General features: G+C 42.5%; 1 protein-coding gene and 1 long non-coding RNA gene across 12 annotated transcripts in view; one reads left to right on the top strand and one right to left on the bottom strand.

Annotated features, from left to right (window-relative positions):
• LOC133383446 (uncharacterized) overlaps positions 1–11202 on the bottom strand; it is a 46453-nt gene extending 35251 nt beyond the window's left edge. For both annotated transcript variants that reach the window (XR_009762291.1, XR_009762290.1), the window contains exon 1: positions 11097–11202. This is a non-coding gene — a long non-coding RNA (uncharacterized LOC133383446). The remainder of the gene's footprint in view (positions 1–11096) is intronic.
• Positions 1–13036, top strand: part of SYNE1 (spectrin repeat containing nuclear envelope protein 1) — a 598390-nt gene that overhangs the window by 337567 nt on the left and 247787 nt on the right. For 7 of the 10 annotated variants that reach the window (XM_061624165.1, XM_061624156.1, XM_061624155.1 and 4 more), the window contains 2 exons: positions 9167–9504; positions 10583–10727. In XM_061624165.1, the coding sequence (XP_061480149.1) occupies positions 9167–9504; positions 10583–10727 (483 nt within the window). Of the gene's footprint in view, positions 1–344; positions 402–9166; positions 9505–10582; positions 10728–11433; positions 11522–12313; positions 12381–13036 lie in introns of those variants that run through there. The other 3 variants (XM_061624160.1, XM_061624162.1, XM_061624161.1) reach the window with 3 other exon arrangements.

The following is a 13036-nucleotide window of genomic DNA, read 5'->3' as shown; positions in this document are numbered from 1 at the left end:
TTAGAATAATTAATGTGGTATAACAACCATGGTTAACCTGCTGAGGCCAGTTTTAGGTGTCGCACTGGTAGCGTGGCTGTAATTGGCCCAGTTCACACATAACAGTAATGCAAACGATCTATCTGGGAACGATCTATCGTCCCCCTGATCAAAATGCTCAGGGAGACCTTGAGATGAGATATGAAATTGAGGAAGCATCCAAACTAGGAAATGTGGTAGTAATGGGTGACTTCAACTACCCGGACATAGACTGGCTGCATATGTGTTCCAGTCATGACAAAGAAGCAAAGTTTCTAGATATTCTAAATGACTATTCCCTAGACCAGTTGGTCATGGAACCAACCAGAGGGACGGCAACCCTGGACTTAATCCTCAGTGGGGACCGGGACCTGGTGAGAGATGTAAGTGTTGTTGAACCAATTGGGAGCAGTGACCACAGTGCTATTAAATTAAACATACATGTAACTGGCCAATTGCCACGAAAATCCAACACGGTCACATTTGACTTCAAAAGAGGAAACTTCACAAAAATGAGGGGATTGGTAAAAAGAAAGCTGAAAAACAAAGTCCAGAGGGTCACATCACTCGAAAATGCTTGGAAGTTGTTTAAAAACACTCTATTAGAAGCTCAACTGGAGTGCATACCGCAGATCAGAAAAGGTACCACCAGGGCCAAGAAGATGCCAGCATGGTTAACGAGCAAAGTCAAGGAAGCTCTTAGAGGCAAAAAGTCTTCCTTCAGAAAATGGAAGTCTTGTCCGAATGAAGAAAATAAAAAAGAACACAAACTCTGGCAAAAGAAATGCAAGAAGACAATAAGGGATGCTAAAAAAGAATTTGAGGAGCACATTGCTAAGAACATAAAAACCAACAACAAAAAATTCTATAAATACATTCAAAGCAGGAGACCATCTAGGGAGACGATTGGACCCTTGGATGATAAGGGAGTCAAAGGTGTACTAAAGAACGATAAGGAGATTGCAGAGAAGCTAAATGAATTCTTTGCATCTGTCTTCACAGTGGAAGATATAGGGCAGATCCCTGAACCTGAACTAACATTTGCAGGAAGGGATTCTGAGGAACTGAGACAAATAGTGGTAACGAGAGAGGAAGTTCTAAGCTTAATGGACAATATAAAAACTGACAAATCACCGGGCCCGGATGGCATCCACCCGAGAGTTCTCAAAGAACTCAAAGGTGAAATTGCTGATCTGCTAACTAAAATATGTAACTTGTCCCTCGGGTCCTCCTCCGTGCCTGAGGACTGGAAAGTGGCAAATGTAACGCCAATCTTCAAAAAGGGATCCAGAGGGGATCCCGGAAATTACAGGCCAGTTAGCTTAACTTCTGTCCCTGGAAAACTGGTAGAAAGTATTATTAAAGCTAGATTAACTAAGCACATAGAAGAACAAGCCTTGCTGAAGCAGAGCCAGCATGGCTTCTGCAAGGGAAAGTCCTGTCTCAGTAACCTATTAGAATTCTTTGAGAGTGTCAACAAGCATATAGATAGAGGTGATCCAGTGGACATAGTGTACTTAGACTTTCAAAAAGCGTTTGACAAGGTACCTCATCAAAGGCTTCTGAGGAAGCTTAGCAGTCATGGAATAAGAGGAGAGGTCCTCTTGTGGATAAGGAATTGGTTAAGAAGCAGAAAGCAGAGAGTAGGAATAAACGGACAGTTCTCCCAATGGAGGGCTGTAGAAAGTGGAGTCCCTCAAGGATCGGTATTGGGACCTGTACTTTTCAACTTGTTCATTAATGACCTAGAATTAGGAGTGAGCAGTGAAGTGGCCAAGTTTGCTGATGACACTAAATTGTTCAGGGTTGTTAAAACAAAAAGGGATTGCGAAGAGCTCCAAAAAGACCTCTCCAAACTGAGTGAATGGGCGGAAAAATGGCAAATGCAATTCAATATAAACAAGTGTAAAATTATGCATATTGGAGCAAAAAATCTGAATTTCACATACACGCTCATGGGGTCTGAACTAGCGGTGACCGACCAGGAGAGAGACCTCGGGTTGTAGTGGACAGCACAATGAAAATGTTGACCCAGTGTGCGGCAGCTGTGAAAAAGGCAAATTCCATGCTAGGGATAATTAGGAAAGGTATTGAAAATAAAACAGCCGATATCATAATGCCGTTGTATAAATCTATGGTGCGGTCGCATTTGGAATACTGTGTACAGTTCTGGTCGCCTCATCTCAAAAAGGATATTCTAGAGTTGGAAAAGGTTCAGAAGAGGGCAACCAGAATGATCAAGGGGATGGAGCGACTCCCTTACGAGGAAAGGTTGCAGCATTTGGGGCTTTTTAGTTTAGAGAAAAGGCAGGTCAGAGGAGACATGATAGAAGTGTATAAAATTATGCATGGCATTGAGAAAGTGGATAGAGAAAAGTTCTTCTCCTTCTCTCATAATACTAGAACTCGTGGACATTCAAAGAAGCTGAATGTTGGAAGATTCAGGACAGACAAAAGGAAGTACTTCTTTACTCAGCACATAGTTAAACTATGGAATTTGCTCCCACAAGATGCAGTAATGGCCACCAGCTTGGACGGCTTTAAAAGAAGATTAGACAAATTCATGGAGGACAGGGCTATCAATGGCTACTAGCTGTGATGGCTGTGCTCTGCCACCCTAGTCAGAGGCAGCATGCTTCTGAAAACCAGTTGCTGGAAGCCTCAGGAGGGGAGAGTGTTCTTGCACTCGGGTCCTGCTTGCGGGCTTCCCCCAGGCACCTGGTAGGCCACTGTGAGAACAGGATGCTGGACTAGATGGGCCACTGGCCTGATCCAGCAGGCTCTTCTTATGTTCTTATGTTCTTAAACCATGCATGGTTATGCATAAACAAGCAAGAGTGCAACTACTTGGATAAAAAAATGCAGTCCCTTTGGTCCTCCCTTGTTCCTCGCTACCCAGATCTAAGCCATGGATTTGGCTTAGCATTCCATCCAAACTTGGGCTTATGGTTTGTTTCCCCCCCGAAACAAAAACATGAACGGTAAGCAAAGAAGAAACCTTATCTATAGCCTTGGTTTATATGTAAGGCTAAGCTAAAGACAAACCAAGGAGCTGATAACTGCTGACTTGGAAATACTTAGGAGCCATTATGACATGTAAGCAATATATAAATCAATACATTAGAAACCATGGTTTAGCTTTGGGTAGCGTGGCAGCAACAGGAGGACCAAGGAAGAAGTGAAGCGGACATAATTTGTGCTATGAGCACCCACACACTTGTTTACACTTCACCATAGCATTCAATGTGAACCAGGCCAATGTTACCTTAAACAGCATAGTTAATATAAAAGCCAATAAAAACATAAATAAAGAACTCTAGTTTTCCCCAGGTAACATGCCATCACGTGGATATTAGTGCCATCTAGCATCCTAAAGCAAGAATGTATTGAAGTCAAGACCTGGGGCCTCAAGCCCCTCTGGAGTGGGAAAGGCAATAAGGCCCACTGGAGGGGTCGAGTATGATGCCGAGCCCACGGTACAATGTGAATGATGGAAACAAACATCTCCAGAGCCTTTGCCAGAAGCATTACATCTGCCCTCGTGCGACGTGACAGGAGCAGTGCCATATTTCTGATGGCTACAATGTGGTCTGGTGACACGAAGACTATGGCCTGTGTGGTGTCTAATATCGCTCCCAGATGCTGCAGTCGCTGAGTTGTCTGTAGTTGACTTTTGTCGATGTTGACTAGCCAACCATGGGTGTGCAGAACCTTGAGGGTACTGTAAACGTGATTGCGGGCCTGGTTCCTGGATTCTGCCTGAATTAGCAAATCATCCAAATAGGGATAGATATGCACACCCTGGTAAGCCATCAAGGTGAGCAACACTTTGGTGAATACTTTCAGGGCCGACAAGAGTCTGGCATTGCCCGGTATTAAAAGTGATGGGGGCCAAAGGCAAAAACCGTAGGAACCTTCTGTGAGCAGGGAAGATAGGTACGTGGAGGTAAGCCTCTTTTAGATCTATAGAGGCCAGAAAGTCCCCTTCCTGTGGAGCTTCTATAATGGACTCTAGGGACTCCATTTTGAACCGTCAATACTTCACAAAACGGTTGACAAACGAGATCTAACACCGCCCTCCACGACAAATCTCGCGTGGGAACTGCAAACAGGAGAAAGTAAATGCCTTCCGACCTCTCTGCTAATGGGACTGGTTCTACTGCAGCTATGTTGAGATGAGCTATAGCTTCCCGCATGATCCAGCACCTGTCTCGAGCTCTGGGAAGAGCAGAGGGAAGGAATCTGTCCGGAGGGGTTTGCCAAAACTCCAGTTCGTAACCATGAGAGAAGAGATCTCTGACCGAAGCGACTTGTGTCAAACGCAGCCAGTGGTTTGCATACAGAAGCAATCTGCCTCCGACAGGGATAGCGTCAGTATTGTCTCCACTGACGAGCTCCCCTACCAAATGAGGAGGTCGAGGCCCCTTGACGTCCCTGGTTCTGAAGTTTGCCTTGAAAACGCTGTTTGTGCCAGGATCCCCTGGAGGAACGGAATTTGGTAGATCAAGAATCATGGCCCCATCACCCAGGCCATGCTCCTCGAAAGGGCTGAAATGAGCGCTATGGAGTGAAGCGTCTGAACAGCCTGCGATCATCCTTCTTGGATGTGGCCAATACTGGCTTTCGATTATCTTTGGAGTCTACCAAGACCGCTTTGAGGGCTTTCTCTCCAAAAAGTAACGACCCAGAGAAAGGGACCCTCGACAAGTCAACCCTGGCCATAGAATCCGCATCCCAGTGTCTGAGCCAAAGTGTATGCCGAGCGACCACCTGTGCAGCTAGCGCCCATGCTCCCAGCTGAGTTGCATCTAAGGTGGCATTAGCCACAAACACTGCATCCTTGTGTAACTTCACCAGGCCCTTCCCGAGTCTGACCGGATCTGGATTAGGATCATCTAAGAGTTCATCCAGGCACATCATAGAAGCTCTTGAAAAGATGGAAGCTGCAGCAGATGCCTAATAGTAAAGGCAGTAGCCTCGTGATTTTTACGCAGGGCATAGTCTATCCATCACTCAGAAGGATCCTTCAGCTGTGAGTCCCCTTCTTTCGGCAGAAGGGACCTTGAGACCAAACTAGAAATCGGCTCGTCTATCCCCAGGACATTCAGGCGATCCATGAACTCTGGGGCCAAGGCATAGAGTCTGTTGGCAAGGATAGAGAAACGGCGTGCCTGCAGCAGGTGAGCCCATTCTTCCTTGGCCAGTTTGTCGATGGGGTCTGGCACAGGAGGGGTTTGAGGACCTTGGCCCCCTTCACAAGAGGAGTGGTAGATTCGGGTTGTAAAGGTTGGAGGCCTAAAGTGTCCAGAACTCTCTGAGCGAGGGGAAGATAGTTGGCCAAATCAAAAAGGCAATAGGACAAATCCTTCTCCATTTCTGAATCAACACTCCACTCATCTCCCTCGGCTTGTAGAGAATATGAAGAGTCCTCCAAACCAGTAATCTCATCACCAATCCTGCCTCTAGCAACATCAAATGTGTTTGGTGATGGTGGTGGAATTACATCATTGCAGCAGCAATGACCCATACTGCCAGATTGTTGCTGCGCACTCTGCTGAAGCAATGGATTCGCCTGTGACTGTACTTGTGAAAAGAAGCCCAGTATGTCCTGCAACTGTGAGAGAAATTCAGGAGACAACTGCAACCCCAGTAGAGGGGCAAGAGTGGCTATCTGAGGTCACTGGCTTCACTTGGCGGAGCAGAGGTGGGTGCCCTTGTTGAGGCAAAATAGCAGGGGTCTCATCAGACTGGTGAGACGTATGAGCTCTAGTCGATGACACGGGTTGAGACGGACAGTCCAAAGCTGGTTGGCTAGGGAACCCTTCAAATTCATCCTTAGATGACCCAGCAGGTGAATGAAAGAGGGCTGTTAATCTCTCTTGGCCAGCATCCTTTGAAGCCGGGACAGACACGTATCGTGCTCGCTTGGCAGCGCTGTGGCTAGATAAGTGTTTGGTTTTAGCGACAGCCTTAGAGTGGAGTCTGGGTTGCTTGTGCTTAGTAGACTTGTGATGAAATTGGGCCTTTTACAGCTGTTTTGCCCCTGTTGCATGAGCTGCCTCTGGCTGTTGATCCACCATCATATATACACACAAAGGTGGGAGGTACGGTATCCATCACCAACACACGCCCAGAAGTGGGGGAAGCGGTACAACCCCAAGTGCACTACTGGCGACTAAGCACAAGGAAACCACACTCAAGTCCACATGCAGCTGGAGAGGTGCAGTACTTCTCTTGTGCAGTTAATATGCAGAAGCCTGTCTGTTCAGGGCCTCTGTGTCACTTTTTTAAAAATTTTAGAACAATGTAGTCTTAATATCCCCTTTACTGACACAATGCACACACAAGAAAACGTGAAGGTATGAGAGGAAACCAGAAGGAGATAAGCCAAACATTTCATTAAACTAAAAGAGTGGGGGGAAAGGCAACAGACAAAATGACGCCTGCTGAAAAAGGGCGGGAAAATCCAAAACAAAATGGCAACCATCCAGAAGTCAGGACCAAGTCAACCAAGGTTCAATGATGGCCGTCACATAGCCAGAGAAACTCCAGATGGAGCAGGGGAAGGTATCCCGCCTGCATTCGCACCAGGAAAACAAACGTGAAGAAGCTGCCACCGCAAAAAATAAAAAGCAGCCGCCGCATCCTCCTTACTGCTGCAGTAGCAAGCTGAGAGGTGCACCTGCATTCTCCTTACGGCCTCAGTAGCGAGCCAGGAGGGGAGGTTCAGCCACAGTCTCTTGACAGCTGTAGTAGCGAGCCGGGTGGAAGAAAGGCTGCAATAAAGGGAGCCACAACCACCAGCTCCTAGCAGCGAAAAAATACAAAGCTGTTGCTGCCTGGGTGGAGAGGAAGCTGGCGGCAAGAACAGGCTTCACCACAAAGAAACGTCTCCACCTGAGAGGGAACGGCAGCCGCCACTGCCCCCAAAACAAAAAGACGAGGAAAGGGTAGGGCAGGAAAAAATGGGGAAGACCAGTGAGAAAACAAAAACCCCATAAGTCCCAACTATATCAAAAGAAGAACAGTGAAAGAGAGGGGAGGGAACAAGTGGAAGCACAAACTCACAAGCACAACCCAGTCCCGCATACTCTCACTCACAATAATCACACACACTTAACTTAGCTATAAATGCTACCCTAAGTGTGGATATAACTGCCTCGGATGAAGGCAAGAATGAATTGGAGTGGGAGGGGCTTGAGGCTCCAGGTCTGGACTTCAATACATTCTTGCCTTTGGACGCTAGGTAGCACTAATACCCACGTGATGACATGATACCTGGGAAAACCACCCTTCAGATGAGACCAATGGTCTGTTCTACACCTAAATTCTAGTTAGTAGAAATAGTAACTCATACATTGGAATTGCTTAATTTAGAGTGTAAGAAAAGTCAGTGTTACATGGGGAAAAGCCTTTCCTTTTTTCAGAGAAGACAAGCACATCTCTGTAATGCAATCTATGTTACAATCTCAAACACTATGCCTGAGAGCCCTTGTCCCAAGGTTTTTCAGTTCCCAGCTCCTGATTTGCCTTGTGCTGTGGACTTGAGTGCAAGGCACTATACAAATAGTCTGGTCATAAACATGATATATTGGACTTACTTAAGAACATAAGAAGAGCCTGCTGGATCAGACCAGTGGCCTGTCTAGTCCAGCATCCTGTTCTGACAGTGGCTAACCAGATGCTCATGGGAAGCCCACAAGCAGGACCTGAGTGCAAGAGCACTCTCCCCTCCTGATGCTTCCAGCATCTGGTTTTCAGAAGCATACTGCCTCTGACTATAGTGGCAGAGCACAGCCATCATGGCTAGTAGCCATTGATATCCTTATTCTCCACAAATTTGTCTAATCTTCTTTTAAAGCCATTCAAGGTGGTAACCATCACTGCCTCTTCCATAGTTTAGCTATGCACTGTGTGAAGAAGTACTTCGATTTGTCTCTCCTGAATCCTCCCAACATTCATCTTAATTGAATGTCCGCAAGTTCTAATGTTATAAGAGAGGGAGAAAAACTTTTCTCTATCCACTTTTGCCATGCCATGCCTACTTTTATACACTTCTATCATGTTGCATCTTATTTACCTTTTCTCTAAACTAAAAAGCCCCAAATACAGCAACCTTTCATAAGGGAGTCACTCCATCCCCTTGAGTATTCTGGCTGCCTTTCTCTGAACCTTTTCCAACTCTACAGTATCATTTTTGAGGTGAGGTGACCAGAATTGTACACAATATTCCAAATGCAGCTGCACCATAGATATGCAAAGGCATTATGATATCGTTTTATTTTCAATATCTTTCGTAATGATCCCTAGCATAGAATTTGCCGTTTTCACAGCTGCCTCACACTGGGTTTGACATCTTCATCGAACTATCTACTACGACCCCAAGGTCTCGTTCCTGGTCAGTCACTGCCAGTTCAGACCACCATGAGTGTATATGTGAAATTAAGATTTTTTTGCTCCAATATGTACAACTTTACACTTGTTTCCATTGAATTGCATTTGCCATTTTACCGCCTATTCACTCAGTTTGGAGAGGTCCATTTGGAGCTCTTCAAAATCCCTTTCTGTTTTAACAACCATGAACAATTTAGTATCATCATGGTAAACATGTTGTAGATCACAACCTTGCTTTTTGGACATCATGAGTGGCTTTTATTACTTAGAGAAACTCCCTTTAATAAAGTTTTTGAAAGAAGGGAAATCTTCCTCATAAAATAATGAGTAATAGTGAGACAATTTTAGTTCTGAGATTTTGTGCAGGAGTGTGTGAGACCTGTCCATCCTCTTCCATAGAGTTTTCCAACCCATGGTTTTAGAGCTCAGTGGAAACTCTTTAGTGTCTCCAATATCTTTGCTTTTAGGCGTGTGAATTACATGTGCATTTGAATGTGCTTCCAAATGCAGGTGCTATCTGTTGTATTCAATAAGGTGTGTGCTTTGCATGAGTCATTCCTGTTCTTAAACTCAATCACAATTTCTAGATAGAAAGTATTTTGGACAGAAGGTGGATTCAGCATTGTTGTTCATTCTAACAGAATTATAATATATGTATCAGAAATCAAACCTGCACAATTATCACAGCATCCCTAATGTTAGAATTTTGTTAATTTTTGTGAGTGATCATATATGCTGTTTTAATTGTTTTCAGGATAAATTAACTAAATTATATAGTGTGTGCCAAAGATACTACCAGGTTGCCCATACTGCTAGTGACTGGCTTGAAGATGCCCAGGAACTGCTACAGTTAGCTCGAAATGGCCTTGATATGGAGAATTCAGAGGAAAACCTAAGGAACCATATAGATTTTTTTAGCACTGAAAAACAATTCCAAGTCCATTTGGAAGAACTAAGGACACTTGTGACCAACATGGAGCCATTCATTCAACTCACAGGAAAAGAGGAGCTGGCACAGAATGTGAAAGCTTTAGAAGACAAGGGTATACAATCAGAACAAGAAGCACAATCACAGAAAAAGTTGCTGCAAAGGTACCGCTTTTGAAATGTCATATTAGATAACATGTCTAGCAGATGATTGTATCACAAATTAACAAAAGAGTTGCTTGTCAGAAAGCAAACTGTTGGGAAAAGGGAGAATTAATCCATGATTGATTTTGTTGGTTTGTAAAAACAACAGGTAGACATCTATTTTGCAAGAGTGCTGATGGTTGTGTGCCCCCCTCTTAACTACATCTCCTTCCAGTTTAGACCTACAGTCCATGTCCTCAGCCGGTCATAGCAAGTTCAGAGAACTACCTTCCTTCTTCTGTCTGCTGAAGCAATTCCTAGAAATATATCCATGGGCCAGGCAGGCATCCACCTTCATTGGAGTTCTATAGATGACTCCTAGGATTGAGCCACTGTTCTATACAAACCCCATTTGCATTTTTGTATGCTGTTTTAGAATGTTTAAATAATACATGGTTTATGTAAATAAAATTTAAGTGGCATTTTCTCAAAAAGAGTAGAAATTTCTTTTTTGGTCCATCGTAATGTGATTGAATTAAATGAAATGAAAAGGCTGTGCTTTAAATAATTAATATTTAAGATAAGTTATTATGCTGTTTGAGCATGCTTTCTTGCTGTTTACAGTATAATTCTGCCAAAGTTAAGCATGGTAGGGTTTTAATTACCATTCATTTCAAAGGGAGCATGGTAGGTTTTAATTACCATTGATTTCAAAGGGAAAATCAAGCAAATAATTGGCAATGAAGAACTATATATGTCTACTCAGAAATAAGTTCCATTGTTTTCAATGAGGTTTATCCCCAGCTAAGTGTGAACAGAATTGCAGTCTAAATCTCTCCCATTTTATTTATTTATAAAAATATTTACAAACCACCCTCTTCATATAATATATCAAGACGATGTACAACAATATATGTAGAAACAATAAAACATTAAACTCAATGGAGCATAAAAATGCTTAACTTAGACTAAATAATTTCCTTGGAGTTTCATGCATATTTGCTAGCAATAACAAAAGATATGTTTGTGTAATAATATATAATGACTAGCGGTTACAGAATAAACAATATTTTCTTTCTCATATTTGCTTTTTTTCTAGGTGTGCTTCTGAGTGGCAAGAGTATCAGATAGCAAGGCAGCAAGCTATTGACTTGATGAATGAAACTGAGAAGAAATTATCTGAATTTTCTGTAGCTAAAGCTACTTCTAATCTTGAAACAGAAGAAAAAATAATATCCCATAAGGTAACGCTTCTGCAATAAGCCAGATCATATTTTCTCCAATGAAATCACAGGCCATTTTAGCTTTTTTGTTTGGTCCTGACATCCATCAGCAACAGGTCCAGTCCTGAAAATAAATGTATGGGATTGATTTCACAATGACCTGGTTCACATGCCACATTAAATCATGGTTTAATTAAACCATGTTTTAGTGTTACATCTGAACCCATCACAGTGTCTTAACTATGGTTTGTTAACAATGGATTGTTCACAGGAATAAGCCATGGTTTGTTGTTGGCGTACTATCCTTAACTATGACTTTCATTATCTGTGGACAAGCAGTAGAGACACTAGACAAGAGAGCTGGAAAATGAATCCATTCTCACCACTCACCTCCTTTCGCAGGTACTTTTCCCAAAGCTGACATCACTCCTAACTCTGCCTGGTAACAATCATTTTGCCTTCCTAGCTCTGCCCTGCCCCCCCCCCTTTGATTCACAGCTGCAGCTCAAGCTGGAGTTAAACTTAAAGTAACTTCTTTAAACTATCACTTTGTCAACGTTTCCACAGCTGGGTTCTTGATTGGTTTTGACTGGCAAATAAATTGTTTTTGGGAGTGTGTTTCCTTTAAATTTGGGGATCTTTTCAAGGAAAAGCACAGGCAACAAATACTACTTTAAAAGTTGTATTGTTACCTTCCCTTCAATTCTTTCCCACCATTAACCATCTATTCATAGTAGTGCCACAGCATGATGTGTAAAATTTCTTGAAACATATAAAACTGCTGAAAACCTTTCTGTTCTGCTAGGCTTATGCAGGTAATTAAGATGTCTTTTTACAATATAATACAAACCCTTTTACAGTAGTTGACCTTTGCTTTTACTGTATTTTAAATGGTTTTTATTGTATGTTTTTTGTTGTAAACCATTTTGATGTTTTTAAAAAAATGAAATAGCAATATACAAATATATTTGTAAATAAATAAATAAAATAAAAGGTGGCAATTTTACCAAACATATAGCTGGAAAAGGTTTACTATACACAAAATTGAAACATTAACGGTTGCATGTATGGGTTGTGGACTAAAGGCATGGAGGATGTGGGAGTGGTGAAATATTTGAAACAAATACACCTTCTCTAAGTAGGAAGAGCTTATAGTAGCAGCAACTTTAGGCTTTGATAGCAAGGGACAAAAAGAAAATGCAGAAACTGCAGTGTGGGTGTTGAATAAGGGGGATAGTTCAAACTGAGGTTCCATTCCTGACAGTCATTATGAACAGATGAAAATGCTTAAATGTGTATTACTAAAATTAGACTTTCAAACTCCCTGATAGCAGAGAGGTAGGAAGTGGCTCTAAAAAAAGAGATGCTTACTAAACTCAGTGCATAACCTCATGGTAACAGCTGAATGTCAGTTGTGAAAAGAAAAACAAAATGTGGTTCTGGGCTAAGGACTGGAAGAAAAGGGTTAAAGAACTACAAACCACAAAGGAGTAAAAGTGTTTTTTTGATAGTGGAACAGAAGGGGAAGGAAGCTGTTTGACAACAGCTGTTGAAGATTGCCAAGAAGATTTCCCCAACCACACTTTTGTATCTGACTAATTGAAAGGAAAATGATGGTGTGAAGATACAATGCCACCAATTGGGCACTGCAAAGGCTTAAGGGTGGCAAATCAGGTAAGGGTTGGAAGCAGGTATGGTGGAAGGAGAGCAGAATATGATGCAACAAACCATAGTTGCTTTGATTGTCTGCAGAACATCCTTTGGCTTAAGTGTGGTTTGTTCAATAAACAGTGACATGTGAACCAGGTCAGGGACATAAAATCCCAGCCTCCATTAACAGGATTCTGCACTTTAAACAAATTTTAAAAATGAAGATACCTCAAAAAGAATAAGTTAAATGTTTCAACAGCCAGTTTATTTAAAAAGAAAATAACGAATAGGACATACCTGAATACCACAACCACTTCTGATACCCTTAATTTTAGCCAATAATCTGCCAACTACATAACAGATAATTGTGGGAGCACTGTTGAAAGAAAAAAAACTGAGGTAAGTAAATACCATTTTGATCTGGATGTGGCCCTATGCCACAAAAATCAGGTGTTAAATCCTTGAATAAGAATTAGATACAGTTCATAAATTATGCTGGGCCCATGAATGCTGTTGAGAATACAAGATGTGAGAACAGGAATTGCTCTTTATCTCTTGTTGCTGTAGTGTTAAGATTGGCCTGTACTACATAGCCGCTATTTCACAGAAATGACAATCCATGCAATTTGTGTTCTGGAAACAGCCACACTACTAGTATAGTATGTGAATTGGGCCTTACA

This window comes from Rhineura floridana, chromosome 4 (genome assembly GCF_030035675.1).
Source record: "Rhineura floridana isolate rRhiFlo1 chromosome 4, rRhiFlo1.hap2, whole genome shotgun sequence".
NCBI classification, from domain to species: Eukaryota; Metazoa; Chordata; class Lepidosauria; order Squamata; family Rhineuridae; genus Rhineura; species Rhineura floridana.
Note: the sequence above shows the minus strand (reverse complement) of the source record. Positions and strands in the feature narration are given on the sequence as shown.